Source organism: Geospiza fortis, unplaced genomic scaffold (assembly GCF_000277835.1).
Source record: "Geospiza fortis unplaced genomic scaffold, GeoFor_1.0 scaffold346, whole genome shotgun sequence".
NCBI classification, from domain to species: Eukaryota; Metazoa; Chordata; class Aves; order Passeriformes; family Thraupidae; genus Geospiza; species Geospiza fortis.
This window is the reverse complement of record NW_005054361.1, coordinates 2,981,388-3,007,566: the sequence shown is the minus strand read 5'-3', so window position 1 is coordinate 3,007,566 and position 26,179 is coordinate 2,981,388. Positions and strand designations below refer to the sequence as shown.

Below are 26,179 nucleotides of genomic sequence, written 5' to 3'. Positions count from 1 at the left end.
CAGACTGTCATATTTTTATTATTTTAGCAAGCTCTTGCTCATGAAACAGTATTTCAATCCTGAGCAAGATAAGAGCAAAATCTCCAATCTTCCCTTGATGTGGTCTGTACTTTCATAATCAACTACAAATATTTGATCAAAGAAGTAACATTTTCAGTGAAATTTAGACCCCTAAGTGTCTCCAGTGGTTCTGAATGGAGACAGCCAGGTGACAGAATGGATACACAAAAATGGTGAACTCAGATTGTAACAGAAGCATAAACTGCATGCCTGAAAAAATACCTGTCCAAATTGATCGGGAAAAGCAGAGAACAACACACAGTGAAAAAATCCACATTCAAATCCAGCAAAAGGTATCTAATTCATTGCACATTGCAAAGGGAAAAAAAAAGAAAAAGATGCTGTAGATTATGGTGAAAAATGAGAGCCTTGCAATATGGTTTGGTTTTTTTTCCCTTTGCCCCCCAAAGCTTTATGAATAGGAATTCAAGGTTAGGGCACAGCTGCTGCCATGTCCATTATCAGAGCCACAAGGCTGTGTGTGGGCAGAACAAAGGTCAGTGTGTGGAGCGTGTGAACAGGGCCAAAGAGGGAAGGTGCTTACGTGCTGATAGAGTTTCTTGCCGAAGGTCTCGCGCTGAGCCGCGCGCTGGCACAGGATCTCCAGAGCGGCCTCGGCTGCACCCAGGGACCGCATGCAGTGATGGATCCGGCCCGGCCCCAGCCGGCCCTGGGCTATCTCAAACCCCCTGCCCTCACCTGGTTGGAAAGAAAAACAGGCTCTGCAAACTCCCTCTTGGAAGGGTCCAGGGCTCCAAGCAGAAGTGAAGAGGCGGAGGGGAAATAAAAGAAATCAGGATCTCCACTAAGTGAGAGAGCAGAGTTCTCCCTGCAGGGGACCACAGCGGTGGCCTGCTTGTTATTTCTTTTTCAGTTCTGCCAACAGCCATGGAGTGCAGCACAACATTGTTTCTAAAAGTCTGTAAAGTCTGCAAGAGCTGGTTTTGGGGGAAGAACAGCACTTAAAGACTTTGCTTTGCTCTACCTCAAGGCAATGATATTTGCATGACAGCCAGAGCTGCCCTCCTTCCTTCTGCTCTAAGGTACATTCAAACAGCAGGAAGGCTGCTAAAGGAAGAGTGGGCTCCCTCAACTGACCAGAGCTGTTTAAAATAACTTCTGGTGATTCATGACACAAACCACTGTCTCATAAAGCTTGGTTCATGTATTGTATGTATTAAAAATAAATCAGTGCTGAAACTCACCCAGTATTATATTGGAGACAGGTACTCGCACCTCATTGAAGTGTATCTCAAAATGTCCTCCATGGAACTCATCTACAAAGACAGAAAACACAACAGCAGGGTAAAATGAAGGAGGACAAAAATACAGGCCTCTAGTTCCTAACCCTTCTTCTATATATCCATTTTACTGATTTATTTCATACACAATATTTATTAGTATAACTGCAGCTTCTGAGCCTGCTAATAAATTAATACACATATAGCTGGTAAATATGATCACCTACCCATGTAGCCAAACACTGAGAGAGGTCTTATCAGCTTCAGCCCTGGGGTGTCCATGGGAACAATAACCATACTGTGCTGCTTGTACCTGATCAAGACAAAAAGGACAGTTACATCTGAGCCTCTCTTCTGTCTGCCCCTTCTGCTTTTTTATTTTCCATCCTTAAATTAGGACTCGCATAAAGCCAGTGCTGAGATTTACCTGTACCACCTGCACCATCCTGCCACACAGTGTGGCTTCAACCCTTCTTGACCCACCAGTCAATAAGTGAAAATGTATTAGTGGCACCTAATGCACCATGACTGAGAAACTCCTGCTGCTGCTGTCACTTCTGTGCACACAGTTCTGTATCACCCAGTCAGTTCCTCCCCCTCTACCTTTCTGTTTTGTTCTCAAAACCGGTTTATCAGAATCATCATCTTGGCTTGCCTACAGCTTAGGAAAGAGAAATCCATCCCCATGTTTACATCCCTTCAGAATATTTAAGTTTTAGTCACACAGAACTGGAGGTGCTGCCCCAGGTCTGTGAATTCAGTCTCCAGTTCTAGCAAGTGGAGTGTCACGTAATTCCCTCCATTAAATTCTCTTCAGCTTCTAAGAGCTGAACAAATGCCACTGTCTGTAAAACTTCCAGGCAAACCCTCCTGGGTGCTGTGCGCAAGTTACTGATAGCTTCTTGGTGGAACCTAGCCAAACCTAAAAACATCAGATTATCCATGGAATTTGGGCTAAAATCCATCTTGGACATAAATGTCACAATTATTTTGCATTACAAGCTGTGGGATGTTAATACACCAGACATGGAGCATTTCATTCATTACTTGTATAAATTTTTGCAAAAGCTTGCAATTCTAGTTTGGTAACGAGTTGAACATGTTTGTGCCAAAGAAGAAGAGGTAAGGGTTATGTTTACACATATAGCAATAAAATTCGTAGGTCTGATTTAAGATGTGCAATGCTCTCTGCTTACACAGCTTCACCTTACCAACACCCCATGTTTCAGACTTAACTTTCTGTATCTACAGATAACTTTGTGGAAAACTTAATCAGTGACTTCAAGTCTCTGATGTGCCACTTGTACCCATTCTGATCAGGAAAGCTCTGAAAAGTTTTGGTTTTATTATATAAGCATTATTATTTAATTCTTCCTGGTGTTAATTGTTTTATACACTACACTTAGAAAATAAATTGTAAGCCAGGGTTGTTGGTTGTTGATGCAGACTAAACAATTGATGCAGACTAAAATTTATGTGACCAAGATAAAGCTAGTGAAGCCCCCAAAATTTCCTGATCCAGTTCATCACGCAGCTGCACAAACACTAGAGCTGGTGCAATGAAGAGAGGTGGGAAGCATGCCAATGGAAGATGGTAACAGTGGAAAGATTGGGAGGATTTGGTCAACAGCATCTGACAGCAAAACAGGAACTCAGGCTACAAGAGACAGGTGTTGAGGTTTAAAACATTCTTCTAATTTAGGAGCACATCCAACTGGTCAAGGCAACTAATGGCATTTCACTTAACAAAATTTTTGCAAGCAGAACAAAAACTTGTTCCATCCTCCATGGAACAAGTTTTAGGAGATTCTGAGTCTCCTAGGAATTCTTACCTGGATGCTGATGAGTTTTTGGTTTTGCCCATTACAATTGCAACTTTGCAATTTGGGTTCCCAGCACCTTAAAAAAAGTGGCAAACACAAAAATTGTTTTTAGTATAACTTCTCAATGTCAAATCAAATTAAGTTTCATAGCAAGAAACCCTACTGCCTTCCTTTTGTGAGGCAGGAAATGCAATCTACCCCTGTGTTTATATTCTGAATAGCACACCAGAACAAAATACACATTAGTACTTAATGTGTAAAAGGGAGCTGACTTGTGGGAAGGGGAACATGAAAAGCCAAACATCCAAACCCTCCAGGTTCATCACCTATTCCTATAAAAAGGGAACAAGAAGGTACTTGAAATGGAATCTGATTACTGGAATCTGATTCAGTCTCTATTACAGCTGAGCAAATAAGTGTGATACAACAGCACATCTATCAAGGTGACAAGCTGCCATTTCAAAAGTAAAACTTTCAAAAGAACTTCTTCAACCTATAAAGACTGGGGGGTCTATGTGGGAATGAAACACCAACCATGTTATAACCAAATTATGCAGATAGGGCTATCAAAGAGTTACCGTGATAACTTTGCTACTACTTCAGCATAACTTCTCTGGAATGCAGGACTTCTCCCCCTTTACACAAATTATTTTAAATTGCACTTTGAAGAAAGATCTGAGTGAAAATTGTTACCTGAAAATAGCCTGTTAGCATTCCAAGCATTGATAACATTACTTGAGATGTTTCTTATTATGGACATATTTATTAAGCCTTTGTAGCATAAAGAAAGCACTTTAATATAATAGTCCTGAAGAAGATTGTACAACTGATTAAAACAACATTTCTATGATCCTTAATCCTCCCTGTCTTTTTCTTTAAAGGTTTCTTAGTACCAAAGCATGCTCTCATTCCTTTCAAAGCCTCCCACAAACAATAAAGCTAGGGAAAATACCCGATGGGTGTAGCAATCAGTAATTTTTTAGTGCAGATAACAAGCTTTGTAGAGATTCAATTCAAGGCTTGATCTGTAGCAGCTTGGCTTTTTTCTGAGCTTAGAAGCAAATACAACTTTATGACTTCTCTGGCAGCTGTTCTTACAAGGCTTGGGAGACTCTGGTCTGGACAATACAACCACCTGGCTTTGAGCTGAGCCACTTCCTCCTACAAACAGCCACTGTGATGGCCAGGAAGTGGGAGAGAGATTTATTTAATTGTGATAAACACTGCCTGTTTGTGGGGCCAGACTGCCAGATATTTACTTTCCTCTTCTGCAATATGGCTCTTAGCCACTGTTTCCAGAGAGGGCTTAAAGAGTGGCCCACGTACAATGCCAACAAGCTAAAAATCCAAGTGAAAAGCTTTGGGCAGAGGCCTAAATCAACTCGGTAAAAAAAAATTACCAAACTGGATCCCAAACACTTGGCTCATTTGGGCAACTGCAACAAGCAGCTTGATCAGCCCCAAATGACCCAACATATGCTTTGCAGGGTACTACCCTGCACAAGGAAATGTCACCCCTGCACAAGGGGTATTTGACTCTTCTCTATTTCCACGGAAGGTAAAGAATTGCACATGTGCTATTTTCTAAAAGAGACCTATGTTCAAGTGAGGTTTACAACAAAAGATGTTTTGACCTTCTGGAAACTCCTGAAAAACTGTTTTGTAAATAATCCTCAAGTCACATCCCTGCTTCAAAAAAAGGGCAAATTTAACCATATTGTATGAAAAAACCCCAAAAAACTCACAAAACCTCAGAAGAAGCTTTCATGTTGAACTCAGTGAGGAGTTCACTGAGAGCTAGACATCTGGTTAGATGTTCTAAATCATTTGTGCACATTTCTGGAAGGCAAATGAATACTCCAATCTCATATGTGCTTGTTCCTATCTAAGAACAGCAAAGGACAGCAGATTCCTGGCCCTTCCACTCCTTAGCGTTAAGTCCTGAAAAACTAAAATAAATTTTATGTCACTTTGACCCATAAAAGACTGAAAAAAAGTTCTGGTCTAATGCAAGACTCTGAAAAACTCCAGTGCTTTGGACGGAATGCAAACAGCCTGGATGGAATAAACATCTCTTTTGTAAATGACATTTTCACCTCACTTAGAGAATTCAAAGATGTTGCTGGAGGATGGAGGGGAAGAATCAGAGAAGCCTGTTATTTTGATAGAAGTAGTTTTGCAAGAAAACTCACAATTGAAGAAACACTAGACGTTTCAGGTGGTCAGTGTTAACCATATTTCCATGTTGATGAGATTTCAATAAAGTTTGCAATGTATATGACTGCACAAACCAAAACTTTTAGACCACAGTGCTGCTAAACTGGCAAACATCTTTGGTTTAACTAACTTACACTTTTGAACTCTTCATGGCACTTGCTCACATACTGAGGCAAAGATAGTGTTTTAAAACACAATCCCATTAGAAGCCTAATCTTTACTATCAGGGGTATAACATGCTTAAGTTACTGATCTTCGCACAATCACTAATAGAGGCTCTTTCTGGTGGAGAGACTACTAAATGTGGCAACCTTTGAGTACCACCTGTACTTGAGAAACTTGCCACAAAGTCTGTTTTCAGAAGTCAGCAGCACTTTAATTCTTACAATCTATTTATTTTTCAGTGTTTAGTCTTCAATTTCCTGTCTAAGATGACTAAGGCCAGATGAACTACTGCCTGAATGCTGAATACCTATGATTTTTGGCACATTGGCTGCTGCACCCCTCAGCCCAGCAGGTTACTTCTCTCTGCTAAAGGTCAGGGGTCTGTGGTGGCTTACAGACCTGACAGCTTCCTGGTTTTCCAGAGTTCTGGACTCTCCTACAAGAAGAAACTGGTCTTGTAGGACCAACACCCTTCAGATGTCAGTCCTACAAGGATGAGGATGGCAGCATGGTACTGATTGTTGGAATGTGGGAGTCTCCTGATGGAGAAAAGGGACACACACAGGCACATCCCACCAAGAGCGTGCAGTAATTTCTCTCCACTAGCATGTTGCATTCCACAGTTTTATCTCATCTTCTCCAGATAACAGTGCAGGCAGCTGGTTCATGGAGGGCAAAGCCTACAGTTGTAGCTGCAAGCAAACAGGCAATGCTGGGGCTGTGCAGCTGCAAGGGCTTTGCAGTCCTGCCACTGAATGTGGCTGCTGGTCATTCCCAGCTGGAGCTCACGGGCTCTGGTGGTGCCAGTGAGAGCAGCTGCTCAGCTTAGGAATGGTTTTTTCCTTGCTTTCATGCCACTTTCACACAGCCACAAGGGTTTTTACTTAAGTAAGATCTATTTTGTATTCACTCTTACTTACTAATTTTTGTTATTTTTGACCCTACTGAAATACACACATGACAATATTATTTCTTTACTCTGACTGGAAGGATCTGTCCTCCCTGCACCCCTGAAAGGTTTCAAGGAGTTGAGAAACTGCAATAAGTAAGGCAGGATTCACATGAATGGCCTTCCTACAGCCTGCCCACAGAACGTCTTGGGCACTTCTGCAGGCAACACACATTTCCCTGGGAGCATTCTTAGCTCTAGCCTGATTATTCAGTCTTGTTGGAGACTCTATTGAGACAAAGCCTATTCAGAACTGAAAATCTCATTTATTTTTTAAAGAGACAGAGCTCAGGCCTCAAAGCCATGACATGACCTGTGAGGAGATGGCTGGGAAGGAGCCCAAGCATCTTCTCTGCCGCTATGAAGAGCACCACTGAAGTACTGTGATAACTCAAGGTGAAAGCATTGCACAAATATTTGCACAAATATTGTGGCACTCTTCCTCTAGGCTGCAATTCCTCTCCTAGCCCATTTTACTTTGTCATTCTGAAACAAAATATAGCATGTGGAAAACATTTGCCCATTACATTCTTAGCTGCCCATTTTTAAGAATCTTTTCTTTCACATATTTCAAAATAATTGAAGCACAGACAGAAGGTTAATCCAGTCATGGCAGGTGCACCAGCGTGCCATAAACCCCCAAAATCTGACCTCTGGTCTCCTTAATATCTCTCTGTTTTGCTGAGCTTCAATATTGCATTTACTGAAGCTCATTAGATTGTTATCTGATCCAGGATAATTCAAACAGGTCACTAATTTGATTATGAGATTGACAGGCAACATTCAAGCCCCTGAGAACTCTCCCCCAGGATGCAGGACTATCTGCTTGTACTCTGGTTGACAATTCACATATTTTCCTTACCATCTTTCTGGTTTCACACACTGAAAGAACCCCTTTCCCCACCTCACTAAAACCAACTCATCTTTCTATTGTATCCCCTAAAAAGTTATGTAAGGAGGGGATGTAAGGATCCCTTTAAACCTTATACAATCAGCCATCAAAAGCACAGTACTACCCTGAGGAAAGAATGGAGTGACACCCTGTGGTGTCTGGGCCAGTAACTCAGCCCCAGATGCACCTTCTTTCCATCCTTTTCACCTTTTTAATGTGTTGTTTGATAAAAGCCTCTTGATGATGTATTAAACATTTGGACTTCCAGGAATAAAACCACAAACAACAAAGAGAAGCAGTAAGAGTGTCCTGACCTTCCAAAGAGCAGTCACAGTTTGTTGGAACAGGAAGGAATGTAGGAAGTGTACACGTTCAACACAAGAGGAGTCTCCAGGAAAGCATAATTTTTAAAAGTTTTTTTTTAAACTGTCAAGTCAAAATGAAAGTGCAACGGACTTCCACAGGAGGGTGTGGTGTTTGAAGACAAAATGCAATGTGTCAGAGAAATTCTGATCACTTCACTGAGGCACATCTCAACTGCAGTACCTGCTACTCATCTGCTGACAAAAGGTTAGTTTTGTTTTAATCCTTACTGCTCTGTATATTGGATGATATCTACTTTGCATACATTAACTCTTAGTTAAGTTGGCTTTACAGAGATATATCATTTCACTAAGGCACGTCTCCTTTCCAGTATCAAAATTAGATTTGCTCAGTAGCAGGACAGAATACTGCTTAATTTATCAGAGGAAAAAAAATCGGTCTGTTTAAACTAGGGATATTAACTTAATTCACCATCATTCATACAATCCTACATGAAGTTTAAATACACAGAAACACTGAATTTTTATCTGACTGGAAGGCTGAAACAATTCTGCAAGAAAGCATGTAGTTGCAGATTTAATATATTTATTAGTATACCTCCTAGAAAACTACTTGAAAAACCAGCAGCTTCTGAGCTGTTCGGGTACTTGTGGGCAGTTTGTACGTGATAAAATTCCTTTCTGTCATATCATTCTGAGAAGCTCCAGCTGGAACACACAGTGTACCCACAGCAATCTGCTCTTGTAAGAAATTCCACGAGGGCATGGCTCCCTGTGTGGGATGGAGACTAAACAAAGCTTTTCCACCACTCTTCACGGGTGCCCGACTCCCACGGGACTGCTTGGCTGTTTGCAATGGGCACATGCTCGTGTGCCTGAGAGACAGCACTACCAGGAAAGACAAATGTGAACAGGTATGGGAGCCAAAACATAACTGTGCTTCTAAGGGAGAAATGTCAACTGTGGCATTTTAGATAACTTTGTTTCTGTCATGAACTCAGGGCAGGCAAAAGCTTATCAGGCAGCTGAGCACAGAGTCACAGCCAAACTGCTTTGTCATACACAGACTTTTAAAGTTTGCCCTGAAATGTTCACTGGTTTGCTTTCAAGTAAATTTGCTAGTGATACAATTTGATTAAGTGTTCCTTGATGGGTTCTGTATTAAGTGTTTTAAGACCACAAGCAAATCTTTTCATTTAACTTCTAATTTTCCTCAAATCTCAGCGAAGTGGATTAAACTGTTCTTGCTGCAGTTTCTCTTCTACTAAAAAAAATTAATAAAAAAGATTCTTTTACTGCTGATAACTAAATCTCTCCTCAAAGTATTATAAAGCTGCAAAAGATTACTGCTGCTGGAAAATCCTGTTGTCACAGCTTGTTAGGCATGGAACAGACATCCCTTTGCCAAAGTATTAAGTAGTGTGACTGTACTTTTCCATTCTGCATGTCTCATTAAAGATGACAATAAAGATAACAATAAAGAAAAAACTGCAAGACTTAAAAAGGAGTAATCCTTCTTTAAAGTTTGATGGGAAGTGTTTTGAAATGTTAACAGAATAATACAACAAAGTCATTAAAGATGGAGCCAAACCAATAGTTAATTTTAAATTAATACACTTTAAAAATCTGGCTAGGAGAATCACTGAAAAAAATCAAACAAAAAATTAATTTCTCTCTATTTATTTGGTTTGCATCCCTTATTATGAGATCAATCAGTAACTTATTTTTTCCTAGTAGACAGATATATTAAAAAAAAAACTTCAGGAGTTTAAATATTCATTTAAACTTCATTTAAACATTCATTTAAACAATTGTCTAAGAAACAGAAATGGTATTTGCATTTTTCTTTCAGGCTTGAAAGAGCCAAATTGTAGCTCTGGGACAGAATATCAGATAACAATCTGCTTCCAGCAACACTGACCTCAAATTCTAAACACTGCTATGATGCCAAAAGGGGAACATGTTTTTCATTCTCAGCTGATTTTTGCTACTGCTGCTAAGAAACCTTAGTCCCATTTATTCCAAGGAAACAGGGTACTGCAGGGCTGTATTTTACAACAGAGAGAATTTCAGCACATTAGTCAATGAACACAGTTACAGGAAAAGAAGAAAATAATGAAGGACACAAAACTTGCTTAAGATACAATCTGAAGATACAAATGCTTAAACTTCAACCCTAAGCTGGCAGTAAGAAGCCAGCCTCAGTGTTTACAGAGTAAATCTATCATGAGATCATACTTCAAAAACCAACAGAGTTTCTGAGCTGTTTGGGTACTTGTGGGTAGTTTGTATGTGACAAAATTCCTTTCTGTCATAACATCCTGAGAAGCTCCAGCTGTAAGATGCAATGTACCCACAGCAATCTGCTCCTGTAAGAAATTCCATGTGGGCATGGCTTGCTGTGTGGGATAGAGACTAAATTAAGCTCGTTCTGCTGCTGTTCAGCAACAGACTCCCTCCTGTGCTTTTTGTAATGGGCATGTACAGTGTACCTGAGAAACAAACAAAAACACTCTCCCTGTACTACACTCATATCCAAAATTTGTCAGAATTTATGACAGCAGACAGCTGCTTGCCTCAGCTCTAATCTGCTCATATTCCTTATACACCCGATTGTAACAGCATTTACAGCCTTCAGCTGGTATTCCTTTGCTTTGCAGAGGCTGGAGAGAGGAAGGTGTAATTCCAACCCCAAACAGGTATAGACAGAGTTATGTGCAATGGAATATTGCCAAACATAACACAGTTGGAGCAATTAAAGCAACAATGGCTCCTCGACTCAAATGCAGAAATCAGTGAGGGGCACTCCAGGCATTATACAATCTCAAATGCTAAGGGTAAGGAAAGCATTTCAATCAAATCCATTTTACATGTATTGCCCACACTGATGTCCTCAGTTATCCTATTTCACGTGAGAATTTGAGATGGTCTGCTCTGCCTCTGTTACTGTCTAGCTCCACTTTGATTATTCACAAATGTATTCTGAATATCCAAGTTCCTTAAATTTGAGATGTATAAGCAGTCCTGAAGAAGGGTTTTAGGTTTCAACAGAAATTTTAGAACTTAAACCCAATATTATTTCTTTGGTGTTCCCTTCTCCCCACTTTTTTGTGTCTTGTAGCTTTGCCACGGTCTGAGATATGAATAACTCAACAGATTACTGGATTGAGGATGAGGAGGACGACCTCAACCCTCTTATAGATTACAATACCTATGAGCTTCTCTGTGAAAAAAGTGATGTGAGAAATTTCAGAAAATTATTCCTTCCAGTGTTCTATGCACTGGCTTTCACAGTTGGAGTGGCTGGAAACTCATTAGTGGTTGCAATTTATGCCTACTGCAAGAAACCCAAGACCAAGACAGACGTGTATATCATGCACCTCGCCATCGCTGATCTGCTCCTGCTCTTCACCCTCCCTTTCTGGGCTGCAAATGCAGTGCAGGGATGGGAACTTGGAAACCCCATGTGCAAGCTCACTTCTTCTCTGTACACCATGAATTTCAGCTCCAGCATGCTGTTCCTGGCCTGTATCAGTGTAGATAGATACAGGGCCACATCTGAATCCCAGGGCCATAGAAGAGTGGGCAAACACTGCAGTGTTACCTGCATCTGTGTCTGGCTGGCTGCCACTTTCCTCAGTATCCCAGAGCTGATATTTAATCAAGTCAAGAAACACAACGAGAGGAACGAATGCCTTCCCATATTTCCAATGAACATGGAAACATTCTTAAAATCAACCATTCAAATCCTGGAAATTATCCTGGAATTCCTGCTTCCTTTCCTAGTAATGCTAATCTGCTATTCTGCTACTGCTCGGGCAATCTTTAGGTCTGCAAATGTTAAGAAGTCCAGGCCTTTCAAGGTTCTGCTGGCAGTAGTGGCTACTTTCATTGTCACCCAGCTACCCTACAACATTGTGAAGCTGTGGCGAGCCATAGACATCATCTACATGTTGGTTACAGACTGCCAGGCCAGTAAAACCATGGATGTGGCACTCCAGGTCACCAAGAGCATTGCTCTGTTCCACGCCTGCCTCAACCCTCTCCTCTATGCCTTCCTGGGTGCCTCTTTCAAAATGCACATCATGAAAATTGCAAAAAATTACGGGTACTGGAGAAGGCAGCAGCAGAATGAAGAAATTTCTATGAATTATGAAGACCCTACTGAAGAAACAATCAGTTTCACTATATAGGCCCTGAATTGTTTCCATCATCTTATATAACCAAGGAAATTGTTTACTAATTCCAGGGGTATTGCTTCTACAGGTGTTTCTCTGCAAGTCAGCTTTCAGATGAATTTCTGAACCTGCCAAGACACCACTAAGCACTTCAAAGTGGAACGTGTTTATTGGAATCAAGTAAGACCTGAATACTGAAACCCCTAGAAACTACCCGAGATATTTACTAAACAACATCAAAGAACTCAAACAAAAAAAAGCGCCACAACAAAACCCAGACACCTAAAAACACCCACTTTAAATTTCCAAGTGTCACAGTACTAGGCAATTAAGCAACTATGTAATGAACAACCTGCACACATCTAAGCATGTGATTAAAACAGAGAAAAAAACACATCACCAATCAAGCAACAGGAACTTTTGTACCAGAAGTTAATAATCTTGTGTTTCTCCAACTATTTTATAAAACTTTATAACATTTGCTTAACAGTTCAGCTCCATTTCTCAACTATCATTTCATAGATAACCTTGCAGATTGAAATGAAGTATAAGCTTATGGCTGAGAATTGAGAGGGAGAAAGAGGGGGGAAAGCCATTTTCTATGCATTTCTGCAAATATATAGCAGCAACAACATCCTCCACAAAAACACTCCAGCAACTCCATTTCTATAACTACAGGAAAAATGACCTTTCATCTCTTCTTTTCTGCTCAGCCTAATCTTCAACCAGTGCTCGAAGGGTGGCTGGTATACTCTAGAATGTTATAAATCTATTAAAAGGTTCAGGTAATCCTCAGATACAAGGCCTGGATTTTTTATTTAGAATTGTTAAAATTAATCAAGCACTGCAATAACTGCATCTGCTAAAATCTATGAAGATATAATAAAATCAAAGAATAGAAAAAGTGCACTGGCTTTTGTTTTTTCTTATCTTTATTTTTGTTTTGTTTTAGTAGGTACTACTAACATCTCTCATCATAGGCATTTACCAACCAGCAAATGGGAAAGGCCTTGCTTGACAGAAGAGAGAGCTTCCCATTCCATATGGAGCTCATGGATTTACAATTTTTACAAAGAGAGGTACCAAGGCCACCCCCTGCCACAGCGTTGGCAGGGGTTCCAGGAAAACAGCAGTTTTCCATGAGTCACTGGAAGCATTTCAAATGTACTGGCATGCTAGCTTAGCTTTCAAAATGAAGAAGTGGCGTTACAGCATTCTGTCCTTGTCTTCAAACATCCTGTGGGCTCTGACAAAATGTCTCATCTACAGATTAGGAAAGCCAACAAGAATCTCTCATTTATAGATACTGTTCCTAGCTACACAATTATGGACTGGAACAAAAAGCTCTAAAATAACAGACAAGAAGCAACAGTAGCATAAACAAGACATGAGCCTCTTCTCCCTGTTTGGATGACAAAAGCTTACAGAATGTCTGCCCAGAATGTTTTGAGAAATACTAGGGTGTGAACAGATAAGTCAGAAGTGCCTGACAGGTTTTCTACACATACACCATAAATCTGACCTATTTAAGCCACACTGGATTTATTGTAGACATGCAGAGCATAATAAGAAACCCCACTTCCATGAAGTAACTGACTCCTTGCATGTGTGATTTATGACTTGTCTTCATAAATACAGAGTGACATTCTGACCAGACTGCCAGGCTTCTGGAATTCCCACACATCCAAGGTTTTAATGTCCCAAAAGTTAAAAAACCCTAACCAAAACCAAAACCAACAACAACAAAAAAATACCTTCCCAGCCAGGCAGAAAGAGAGACTAATACAGACTCGAATGAACACGTTTCTCAAACTTCTTGGGATTGCAGTGCCTTTTATGCATCTGTCTTTATGCAAATCTGACTGCACTCTTTGTATTTACTAAAAATAAGACAAACCAAATAATGCTGTCTTATGTTTACTCTCCTTTTTATAATTCACATAATATTATTTTGTGTATGTGACTCCCCTAAAACTTTCTTGTTTTATGAATATTATTTTGTGTGTGTGACCTCCTAAAGCTTTCTCAATTACTTCCTCAGGGACTGCAATGCATAGCTGGGAGACAGTGACCCAGAGCAAAGGCTAAAAAGCCAGCAGTTAAGCAACACTCTTAGGTCAGGAGACAAGATTCCATGCCTCTTTTTGCTGCCAGTTTTACAGGAGTAGAACAGAGAGAGAGATCTATCTTCTGGTGACTCCAAATATTGCACAAGCATGTATCAGCAGCTAGCTGTCATAACTGTGTACATAAATGAAACATTCAAGTTTAACAACTCGGTTTATTTACTTGGATTCCAAACTCCTAGGGAATGATGACTCTCAAGTCATTGTCACACGTTTTGGCAAAAACAGTAACAGTACTAAAATATCAGGGACAGTTGCCACTTATAGTACAATGCATTGATTTTACTGGGAATTATAACAAAGAAATTTCCTTTAGTATTCAGTCCAACAGCATCACAGGCTACTTTAAAAGCAGCCATGTTTTACTCTAGCCACATGGTACTCTCAAGCCTCTCACACAAGCTGCTAAGGACATCTTCATGAAAACAAAGCCATAAATGTGTAATTTGACTGATAGAAAGAGATAATGTTTAAAGAATATAGCAGCATTCACTCTGTGAACAAAATTCAGAGGTCCCAAAGAGGGCCCAAATCCCCAAACTGGACTTGAATCTTGGACTTTGGTTCACAGAACAAAAGCTCAATTCAGCTCCTTCTGCTGCTTTACATTCTATTGCCTTTACTCAAGAGAAGACAAATTTTCATCTCAGAAATGGAGCACAATAACTTTTGTTTTAATAGTTCTTGGAAAAAATTCTACCTTAGCCATTCTTATTTAGGTTTCCACACTTACCACTGCTCCACCACTTCTTGCCATTGATCACATAGCTGCTCCCATCTCGCTCAATGGTGCATTGCATATTGGTGGCATCACTTGAAGCCACATCAGGTTCTGTGTCAAAGGAAGAAAACAAACCACCAGATTAAATATAAAGGTTATACAACCTTCACAAATATAGGGCTCTGGATACACCATTAAAAGTTTTGCTCCCAGTAGAAAAACTCTTTGAAGACCCTCACAGCTGGTGGTCAAAAGAATTGCTGTTTTCCAACAATCTGTTATTCACAGCCAGTTTAAATGTATTTGTCCTTGGGCTTGGACCACCCTTTACAATCAGCCTTCTTCCTTTGCTTCTCTTTTAAAATCCTTTATCCTTCCATTGTGCTTACAGGTAACAGTCATATTTCTCGTCAGCCTGTTTTCTCCTCCTGGGTTCTTCCCAAGCGAAAATAGAGATCGAAAATAATTTTGTGGTTGTGTAAGAAATACACTACATGAAGTTGTCAACAAAATGTCATCAACGATTTTTTGGAACAGGAAAGATTCATTCTCTCTCCTTTCACTGTTACATCTTTTTATAGGCCATCTACTTTAAAACTAAAGTATCTATCTCCTCTTGGGAAACAGTGAAACAGAATTTGGAAAGTAAGTGTTTGCAAGGCTGAGTTCTCTTGATTCCATCTGACACAGGAGGATCAAGATTTTGACATCACGTGTTCCAAAAGCTACCTTCCAGAGATGCTGAATGCTACAAGCTTCCAGGAGCAAAACTAAATACAATGCTGAGCTATGGACATAAAGCAAGTTATTTCTGGATAATATCTTAAAAAAAAAAATCTATGAGACTGCAAAACCATACAACTTTAATCACAATAATCATACTTGGACTCAATTGTGCGTGTCTAGAGAACTCCACAGCACACTACAAGGAAGGATAAGCTCTATTGTAAACCTGTTTGGTACTATAAATTTTATTTTACTAGTACAAAAATGAAGCTAAAAATACATAGAAAGCAAATACTAATTATTGTAACCATGAACATTGGCAACTACCACGGAAGGCACCAAGGCTGCTCCAGTTTGCATTCACACCTCATAGATGATTTTATATTCAAGCACATTCACTGATACTGAATTAGTACAGAAATGTCCACTGTAACACAGAATTTGCAGTTTTCTACTTTTCCCCGCATACACCATGTGAATTTTCAACCAATTAGCTCTAACTTTCTTCTGGAGAAAAACTTACCTGTCATGCAGAAGCAAGAACTAATCTTCCCTTCTAGGAGAGGCTCCAGCCACTCTTTCTTTTGCTCTTCAGTGCCATACATGTGGAGGACCTCCATGTTTCCTGTGTCTGTAAGAAATCAGCAGTCATGATTACTGCTCAAGACGCACAGCCTGTAAGGTGTGAGACACCCAGCTTTTTAATGCTCCAGTGCCATAGTTTTGGGATTAAACCAGGGTTGCTAACCTGGTGCGTGACAGTTGAAAACCTCAGGAGCAATAATGGATCTCCCTGTCTCCTCAGCTATTAGGGCATAGTCAAGCTGGCTGAGACCACTGATATCTGGGAGGAAAAGGTTCCACAGACCTTCTGCTTTGGCCAGTTCCTGTCACAAGAGTCAACAGAAAAAACATCAGCTATAAGTCATAAAAAAAAAAAAACATTCTGGTTTGCAACTCATTTTTTTTCTCCTGCCTACCCTACTGTCCAATGTATCTGATGGTTTTTGCAGTAGCTTTTCTGAAATTGTAGGTTCAGTCTTCGATTTAAAGTTCAGATATACCCTCTCAGACCTCATTTTGTTTTTCTTCTCTCTCATTTGTTTTCTCACTTTTTCCATACTTCCCTCTTCCTTTGTTTTAACTGTTCCTCATATTGTTTCTTTCCATGTAAAGTAACTTCTCTGACAGGATACACCAACCACTCTTATCCTCTGTGTCTGTGCTCTTTTACTGCTAGAGTGCTAAAAATACTTGTTATCCCATACCTTCAGTCTCTCCAGCAGTGGTGGTTTCTTCCATTTGTCCTCAGCACTTCTATGTTCAGTATAATATTTTACCATTTCCTTAGAGAAACAAAATAAAAGATGCTGTTTAAATTAAGAACACATGTAACACACAAATAATAATACATCTCTTCCAGATCTATGACCCAAGGAACCAAGTAAAAAATATTCAACACAGGTTTACATTATATAGTTGGCTGCATTATAAAATTAAATATATAATTGAAAGTTCAACTGCAATCTATTCATTCTGCAAGACTTTAAATATCAGATGACCCCAATCAGTACATTAACTACTATTTGGGATGGTTTAAAGGATGTGATGGAGATAGTATCCTAGGAAGTAAGCATTTTCTGGAGATAAAAGTACCTATTACCAACAGTACACAAACCCAAGAGGCAAAAACCCAAAAGTAAAACAACAAATAAAAGCCTGATGCACTGACAGTTAAGATTCAGACAGATAACCCAGCTAATCTTTTCTTAACTGTGAGAAAAAAAAAAGCATTTTCTCTTCCTGTCAAAATAATTCCTTAACAGATAATGTAAGCAGTCATTTCAAGCACCAGTCATTAGTTTTAAGTGAACCTCTAAATTCAGTAATCTTAGTATTTTCACAAACATGTTTTAGTGAGGCATAGAACTTCAAACCTCACCCAGACTGAGTTATAAAATGAATAAAAATAGTGCCCAATTCTGAAAATGACACAATAAAGACAAATGGCCAAGTAGAATTCACAAGTCCTGATTCACAACCCCTGTTACCAGAAATAACATCCAAGCACAACACAGCTCATCTGAAAAACTTGCAATTTTTTTTTGTGGTTCATTTGTTTTTTAAAGCAAATATTTTAATTATTGCAAGGCTTTCTTGGAAAATCCAAAACTACAATCCCAACTTAGTCACAGAGATACTTTTTAAGAAACTTTGCACATCAAGAGCTACTGCCCTCAACCCTTCCTTGTGATAGGTAGATGTATTCATTAAACGTTTAGATTAAGATGTTTTCTGCATTTCTGCCTGACTTGAGAAAAACATAATTCAGAAAGCAAAAACAACAAATTCTGCATCAAAAGCCATCTGTACTTCCACGAGGCTAAAAGCTGAACCAACTTTCTATGTGGAAATTCCTAACCCTCCTAGGACATGAAGTAAACTACTAATTTTCTCTTCTACTAACTATGGACTTTGTGTATATTTCATTATCTGATTTCAAACTTTCATTGGTATTAGATATATTCAGGAATGAGGCTATTCTGACACATTATGCAATCCCATTTTCTGTCACAGCCTAAAAAGCAAGAAACAGAAAAATGCATCTTCATATGGTAAAAATCAGCAGTTTCTATTTTTAAATAGGTGTCTTTTGATTCAGTATCTAAGAGTTCTAGGTTGTTGTTAGCCTAACAAGTCTTCTGGCAACTTCCTCTAAAAAGTAACTTTCTAAAAAGAGAAGGTTTTACACTTCAAAATTTTAAAAAATAACTCTTTAATTAACAATGCACACAACATTTTAATGTTGTATTTTAATCCTGAAAAGAAATAATGCAGTCTATAATGATTTCTGATAATATTTTGTAATGTCACAATCATTACTGCATGAAAATCGGGCTGCTTTGGAAAAAAAACCAAACCAGGAAGACATGACTTCTATACATATTTTTACATTTTTATAACATCTAGTCAGAAAATGTTCCTTTACAAACAGGTTGATGAAAAGCTTTTACCTTCTCAGCTGGATAAATGTGCTGCTTCATGAACTGCTTAACCTTCAGCAAAATTTCTTGGCCTTTCCTGCTTTGATGGAAGAGCTCTCCAGAAGTGCTGCACTGTGTGCTGCTGAAGGATGACCTAGGGAAGAACATTCAATCCAATAACAAGACCAGTTTTTCCCTCATAGTAACATAAGCTGACTTAGACAGGCATTTAAATAAATGAAGATGTTGGAAAAGCTTTGCCTTGCCTTTGACCAGTAGTCTAGACCACTCTTACCTTTTTGAGAGCTCTAATCCTCTTTCTGCCAAAGGCTCCACAAGCTTTGCAAATTCATGACTATTCTCTGCAGAAGCATTTCCAATAAGATACCTGGCATACACACCCTAAAACCAAAAGAAAACTCTATATGGTATAATTATGCACTTAAAATTGTCTATTTAACACACTGGTGATTTCTTCAGATATAAAAGTAACACTTAAATGCATATGGTCTTAAAAGGAAAAGATATCTTACCGGGATTAGCATATCTTACTGGGATACGCTAATAATTGGTTTTTGTACATATCTGATATAATGGAGATGCTTGCTGCACAAGAGTTAAAACCATACCCCAGCTAAACCAAACGAAAGGCAAATCACAAAAAGTAGCAGTGGAAAAGTAAAAAATAAAAAAGAAAAGATAAATGTCTGCACATGATATGGAAAACAAGCCCAGCCTGTCCCTCAAGCCAACTGACAACAGCATAGACATACAATTATTATCCATAACTAAATGAACTACCCACAAACACACAAGGTATGTGGCATTTCAGCAAATGTGAGGGTATTACCTGGGCTATGCCTGCCATTTTAAAATAGGACAAAGCAAGAAAAAAGTTCAAGTTGGGTAAAGTAGTGGAAATACACCGGCAGCGGCAGTAAATGGAAACCAGTTCTTCAAAGGAAGGAGTTTCTACAAAAATAAAAAAAAACCAACAGGTTTTTTTAGAATACTCAACTTTTTCTATTATTTTTCCCCACTTTATTCTTCAAACATTTGTGCAGTTTTTAAACTTTATGAGGTATTTCTTTTACATAGTAAATATATGATTTATCATTTCTCATGACATAACTGTGATATGGAGAGACCAAAGGAAGTAGGAATTGCCAGAATTTCAGATAACCATAATATTTCCTGCTGCCCTTTGTTTCCACTCCAGTCAGGCAAATAATTTGACCTGGGGGAAAAAAGGCTTTTTAAAAAAAATAAATTATATCTTTACATTTACATTTCTTTTTTCTTCCATTATCTCTCAGAAAGGTTCAAAATAAGGTTTTACAGAAGTAGCATGTTGTAGCTTAGACAAAGCTGGATAGAAAAAAAGTATCTAAAGCCTCACTATCAGTATGTTTACTACAACAAAAAAAAATATGGAAAAGTCCTTTACAAATGCAAAACTATATGCTTGTGAATTTACCATTTAATTCCTACAACATTTCAAATAGAAATCAAGCCTAGGATTTGTTTCAAGAAAAAGATTAGCTTCATACCTATGGTGTCTTTGAAACCCAATATAGAGCCTTGACCTAAGTTCTTAACAGATGTAGGCCAAAAGTAGAAATGAGTGGCATATGCTAAATCTGCTAAAGGATGACCAGTAGTTGAAAGTTCCCAGTCCAGTACTGCCAAAACACGAGCCTTAAATAAAAAATAAAAACCTCAAGTGAGTGCTAGAAGACATGTTCTCTCCATCCACAAATGCACAACCCACTCAATATCCAAGTGTTTTATTTGGTTACTATATGTTTAAAAATAAAAACATACACTCTAGCTCTCAACAGCAGAGTTCCTTTTGGCACTATCTAAAGATCTGCAGAAAATTAACATTCACACAGAGACAGAAAGCCAGGCATTTTTCCAAAGAAAATCTCATTTAAATCTACATTTTTGAATAGTGTTCTGTCAGAAACTTCCAAACTCTTCTAGTATAAAAGATGATTGAATTACAATATCCTAAAGAACAGCAGTACTGAGAGCTGTGTTTCTTCCCCAGTCCTGTTCCGCAGTCCTTTAGCACAGAAATTCACACAGGCCATGCACCAGAAAACCTAATTTATCACAACACTGTCCATAGATTAACACTTCTGTGAGGAACTGTATTTCTTAAACAGGAAGTCAATCACTGCCCAGAGTGAGTCTCTGCTGCAATCCTTGCAATGGTCATCAGCTGGGTGGTCTGAGACTCCCCACAGTGTCATTCTGCTAAGTTCCTATAATCCAGCTGTCCTGTCAACCTAAATGACCCCTCCAGCCTACTCATGATCCATGGCTACTTGAAATATGTGGAAAAGTCTTTCCTACATGGTCAGTGCTGCATATTCAGGAACAATTTCTACAGATGACTTAAAATTACCTATGTACAACTTGATAAATTCCTTCAGTTCTTTCAGGAACAGCTGGAAGTGTCCCCATGACAGTCGAATTCCCTGCTCAGGGAATCAATCAGCACATTTAAGCCTATAAATCATATCTGTCAACTAATCTATCCACAAAATCTCTAGGAATCTCTGGGATCTGTTTCTTTGTCATGAAGCATGAATTGCAGTCATGGTCACAAGTTCCAGGCATGTCCTCTGGTCACAACTCAGCAGGTAGCACAGAAAAAAGTAGTGAAAATGAAACTGTATTGATATAGGTAGCACATATTTATTTCCATAAACTAGAAACAAACAAACAAAAAAAAAAATCTTTTTTTTTTCCTCTAAAGATGAATGGGGAACTTTCAGAGTCTCTGTGATCTACACGTGCTCCATAACTAAACAGCTTTGGCAGATTTTCCTTTGCTTCACTAGCGTCATGTATCATACATTCAGCTCCTGCTCCAAAAGCCCTTGTTGTTAACTGAAGCCATAAAATGGACATCAGTGGGTTTTAGATCAGATGCTTATGTAGCTCCACGAAGCGAGCCTTCAGCTGCACTGAATCCAATAGGATCTATGCACATAAAATGCTTTGTTCCTGAACTTTGAAGCAGGGACTAAAATGAATGAATGAATAGAGTATCTCTCGAGGACAGGTTGGATGGGGTTCTGAGCAACCTGGTCTAGTAAAAGGTGTCCCTGCCCACAGCCAAGGGGTTGGAAATAAAGGATCTTTTAAGGTCTCTTCCACTCCAAACCATTCTATGATTTTGTGATTCCATTGATTCTATCTAGCTCCTGCAATGAAAGCCAGGACTGTATTAGGTACCTAAACACCTTACACAGAGTATAGAGTTCAGTTTTCTACAGTTTCTTTCAAAGGTGTTTCATGCTCAAAAATAATCCACATATAAGCGTCCTATTACATGATAGGTGTACAAACAAATGGGGGCCAAAACCTACTAAATGTACAAAAAAAATTCAAATACCTCTGTTGGGTGGAAGATGATGCTATCTATTCTGATAGGTGTACAAACAAATGGAAGGCCAAAACCTACTACATGTACAAATACATTTCAAATACCTCTGTTGGGTGGAAGATGATGTTATCTATTCTAAAGTCCCCATGAATCAGTGTTTCTTCATTATCATCAGGTGGCAAGTTGTTTGCTAACCACTCAGCCAGCTTGTTCATGGCAGGAATATCTGTATGAGCAGCTGCATCATACTGTTTTTTCCAAGTTGATACCTTAAAAATACAAACACTACAACAGATTTTTCAGTTGATTCACAAGTTTTTCAAAAGTACAAAATTTTGAAGAACATGCTTCTGGGCTTTGGCTATCACCATGTTTCTTGAAAATTCAGTAAAACCCAGTACCTCTGCATTTGCAAATGTGAACTGAGATATCAACAGATGAAATGAAGACTACATCTACTTCAATCCTATTTACATAGCCCAAATCTAGTGTTATTCCAAAAGCAAGCTTGTTATCTTTCCCCAGGTACAGCATTACAGAATCAATCTGAATGTAGTAGTGGCTTCAGATTGTGCACAATTCATTGAACTAAGTGAAGTTTTAATAGCTAAAAATACAATCATTAATAATTAACAATTTAGCTTGCAAATCAAATAAGCATTCAAAGACCAGACAAAACAAGAGAACGTTAAGAGCTATACCTGTCTTTTGCAGTATCCTGGTCCTCTACCGTATCCTTGGAGACCCAATGACTGCAAGTCAAAGGAGTGCAACAGGGCCAGAGTTTCTATCATTGCAAGATACAGAGCAGAACGCTCTGCTGGGCCCACCTCAGGCAGGGAGATGTCTCGGAAAATGCGACCCTAGAAATACCATAAATCAGGTATTTGGTGGGACACACACATCAGATGAAAAGAAGTAAAGCTATACATTCCACAACCAAAACCAAATGTAGTGAACCAATGCTCCCTATGCAATCAAAAATTCCTTCCTCATTTATGTCATTCCTCACCCAGGGCCAATGAAGGGATTCATGGTAAACCCAGGTCATTAGTATATAGTGCATCTGTAAATGAAATTCTGAATTAGAGCACTCAATCCAGGTATCCTCAAGCTTGAAAGTATCAGGAAAAACAATGTTACTGTATTGTCTCTAAAAAGCTAAGTTGCAGAAAAAATACCAATGAAGACCCCAGGGGAAAAGGAGAAGCAGGCAGGGTAATGAGTGGGTTATGGGTACAAAGACTCAAACAATCCAAAGAAATTCACTTGTTTTTCTCCTTAAGAGCAGGAGAATACATTTAGAAGATGGGTTTGTTGTTCTATTTTCACAATTATCTGTTAAAAACATAGCAGTGCTGACCATCATAGAATGGACAGACCATACATTTACATACTTAGAAATGTAACAAGGTTTCTTTTTAAGGTATCACTTTGTTCTAATCAAAACCAGTAAAATCCTCCATCTTTGACATAAGAAGTCTGTTTCAAATTTGTCACAACCCTTACATTCTATTACCTTTGATTTATAGTTTTTGCAGGAAGGTTGACCTAATCTTCAGAAACTGGTGTACAAGCTTACATTTCTAATTTTCCAGTGAACCTGATGACAGAATAGGATGCAATGAAAAGGAAAAGGCCTGAATTCAACTCCTCCTCCCAGAGGATAAAAAAAAAGAAAAAGACACAATACAACAGACATGCTCAAAATCACCAAAATCTAAAAAAAGTGTATCAATTCAGCTACAGCACCCCCAGAGTGGTGGACCACAGACAGAGATATGCTGTGTTCTTTCTGAAACTAATGTCTGAACTGGAATCCTGCTTTGTTTTCAAGAACAGGTGATTGCATGTCAGCTCCCATCTCCAATACTAAAAAGCCTCCAGGATGTCCAAAGATTCATTTTACAGACTGATTTTTTTCCCTCTGACTTGTGCATGCTTTTCACAGAAGCAATATTGCCTCATTTGAGGATACCTTCAAGAGCTCAAACAAGAACAAGAGGTTAAACACTGAGCTAAAAAGTTCAACAAAGTGTGAAATAAGCCCTGGAGAAGCTGAAATCTGTGAGAATCACTGACAGCTAACATTTCTTCAAAACACTAGAAGATTACTTACTCTCATATCACAAAACTGTGCTGAGCAAGGCTCTAACAGAAAAGTTTTAGACAACTTAAAAGCAGCTTGCAGTAGGGAGAAGGAAAGAATCTTTCACACAAGAGGACCAACCTGCACATGCTGCATTACATAAAACTCTGTTCCAATGATAGAAATGTCACTGCAATACAAAAGGGGCTCAGGCACTGGAAACCCAGCTGAAAATAAGGCTTTCTGCACACGGTATTCTCTATCCACCTGAGGAAGACACAGAAATTTAGGGTCAATTAAAACCTCCCAAACATAAATGAGCACAGTGAATCCTCTTGAATGTTTAATTATATGTAGAGCACAGAACATGGGAAATAATGCAGCAACTCACTGCATTTCTGGACACATTCATCAGTGTGCTGGACCATCATGTATAGACCCTGGTCACCTGCAAAACAGAGTGTTTGGAGCTCAGTGAAGAATGTTACTTACCTTGTGTGCTCCAGGTAAAAGAGGACCATGGGGCTTTTTCCTGAGTACAAAAGCCTGCCCACCCTTCTGAAGGTAAAAGGTTGGGTTTGACTGGCCTGAGCTGCAAAGAGAAATATTATAATTACTCAAAAATTCAAGTACTTACAAATTTGTAATCTTCTAACAGAAATGATACTTGCAAAATGCATTGTGACTTGATCTGAACAAAATGGCAGGATGGAGGAAAGCATCTTCTCCAGAGCTGTTTTGTGTTGCGGCTTTTTTCCAAATCTGGACTGGAACAGGCTGCCCAGAGAAGTTGTGGATGCCCCATCTCTGAAAGTGTTCTAGCCCAGGCTGATGGGGCTCTGAACAACCAGGTCTAGAGAAAGATGTCCCTGTCCATGGCAAAGGGATTGGAACTAGATGATCTTTAAGGTCCCTTCCAGCCCAAACCACTCTTTGATTCTACTCTATGATTAAATTACTGATTATTGTAGTACCAAGCCCCATTATTTGCCAGCCTGATTATCACATCCAAAGATAATGCTTAAGGTACAGCCTATAGGAGCTGTAAAATTTTAAAGAATGCATGTTGAAGTCACAAAGAAAATCAGAGATTTCAATCACGTGCAACAGAGAAAGACAACCCAGTTAAACCCTTCATAACACCTTGTCTATCACATTCTAATCAAACTCATTGATCCTTATTTTCCTCAAGGCTCATTGATCCTTATTTTCCTCAAGTGTTAATCTGCATGCTTTTCTCTCCTTATACTTGTTCATTTTTAAGATGTATTCTAACCTAGACCAATAAACAATTAGACAACTACTGGAAAATAAAAATCAAATTAACTTTTGCCATCATTCCTCCCATTACGTTTCCATTCTCCCTAAAGCAGTTAGGGCACAGTTTGCAATAGTTTAAAAAGTTTGACTGACAATACTCTGCCTGGAACAAAACAAATTTAGGCCAGCTGAAGCCTTGAACTGTAATTACAAGACCAAAAAGTAAAAGCATTAGTATTTACAAAATTTTAGCAGATTTTACTATTAGCTACTCTCCTAAGGCCCCTCCTAAAGTCTTCTCAGCTGAAGAAGATAAGGGCGGATTGAATGAATTAATATTTTATATTTACATCAGAAGACTGATAAATTGTTCACTGCTTCTTAGTGACAGCTGCAGATAAGTTAGTCAAGGTCACGCCTACAAAGGAATTACTCCTTATTTTTAGAAAAACTTTACTTCTAATAGTTAGTTCCTGACATGACGTTGTGCGGCCACACCACTGATTTGCTGAATGCAAAGGAGCTCAGTGCTCTATGGAACAGAGGCTTTTTGGTGTAGCACCTCCCTGGCACACTGCATGATGTTCCCCGGGCAGTAACAGGAATCCCAGCTCATCCTAACGCTACTCTCGTGCATTTGCTTACCTGGTGACAGCCTAACGCTTTTACCATTGATCTCTTAAACCATGTGCGTGCTTCTGAGCATTACTATTTGCTGTGCAATTAAAGATGGAGCAGATCAATTGTGGTTTATGTGTAGGCAATAAAACAATCGTGGGTGTACTCTGAGGACAGCGGGAAGCCCACCCAACACACAGCCCGCCCACAGACGGCCACAGGCTGAGTGTGACAAAGGTCACTTTGGCCGCCACCGCGAACTTTGCCTTCTCCAGCAGCTCAAGGGGTGAGCTGGGACATGCCTTTAATTGGATTAAGTCAGAATGCATCTTAAAAATCCGTCGATGGCTGCTATCCGCCATCCCGACGGCAAAGGGCTCTACCTCTGACCACTTTCCCTGGCGGGC

The 26,179-nt window shown here is 39.2% G+C and overlaps 2 protein-coding genes across 2 annotated transcripts in view; one reads left to right on the top strand and one right to left on the bottom strand.

Annotated features, from left to right (window-relative positions):
• The window catches only part of ACAD11 (acyl-CoA dehydrogenase family member 11), a 28,810-nt gene extending 2,676 nt beyond the window's left edge, over positions 1 to 26,134 (bottom strand). The window contains exons 1-17 of the mRNA XM_014308184.2: positions 25,824 to 26,134; positions 24,387 to 24,486; positions 24,036 to 24,161; positions 22,507 to 22,668; positions 21,910 to 22,074; positions 19,956 to 20,103; positions 19,256 to 19,377; positions 18,701 to 18,807; positions 18,436 to 18,559; positions 16,690 to 16,767; positions 16,170 to 16,308; positions 15,945 to 16,052; positions 14,708 to 14,806; positions 3,134 to 3,200; positions 1,529 to 1,614; positions 1,266 to 1,337; positions 605 to 759 (exon numbers count right to left, since the gene is read on the bottom strand). Coding sequence (XP_014163659.1) covers positions 605 to 759; positions 1,266 to 1,337; positions 1,529 to 1,614; positions 3,134 to 3,200; positions 14,708 to 14,806; positions 15,945 to 16,052; positions 16,170 to 16,308; positions 16,690 to 16,767; positions 18,436 to 18,559; positions 18,701 to 18,807; positions 19,256 to 19,377; positions 19,956 to 20,103; positions 21,910 to 22,074; positions 22,507 to 22,668; positions 24,036 to 24,161; positions 24,387 to 24,486; positions 25,824 to 26,134 — 2,169 coding nt within the window. The remainder of the gene's footprint in view (positions 1 to 604; positions 760 to 1,265; positions 1,338 to 1,528; positions 1,615 to 3,133; positions 3,201 to 14,707; positions 14,807 to 15,944; positions 16,053 to 16,169; positions 16,309 to 16,689; positions 16,768 to 18,435; positions 18,560 to 18,700; positions 18,808 to 19,255; positions 19,378 to 19,955; positions 20,104 to 21,909; positions 22,075 to 22,506; positions 22,669 to 24,035; positions 24,162 to 24,386; positions 24,487 to 25,823) is intronic.
• ACKR4 (atypical chemokine receptor 4) lies at positions 7,874 to 12,702 on the top strand. Its single transcript, XM_005423947.3, has 2 exons — positions 7,874 to 7,917; positions 10,792 to 12,702. Exon 2 carries the CDS (start codon positions 10,811 to 10,813, stop codon positions 11,861 to 11,863), a length of 1,053 nt encoding a protein of 350 aa, XP_005424004.2. The 5' UTR covers positions 7,874 to 7,917; positions 10,792 to 10,810; the 3' UTR covers positions 11,864 to 12,702.
• Positions 26,135 to 26,179: the final 45 nt, after the last annotated feature.

Bases quoted from the DNA above. Each gene is read 5' to 3' on its own strand.
- ACKR4 (XM_005423947.3), top strand. From the start codon at position 10,811: ATGAATAACTCAACAGATTACTGGATTGAGGATGAGGAGGACGACCTC.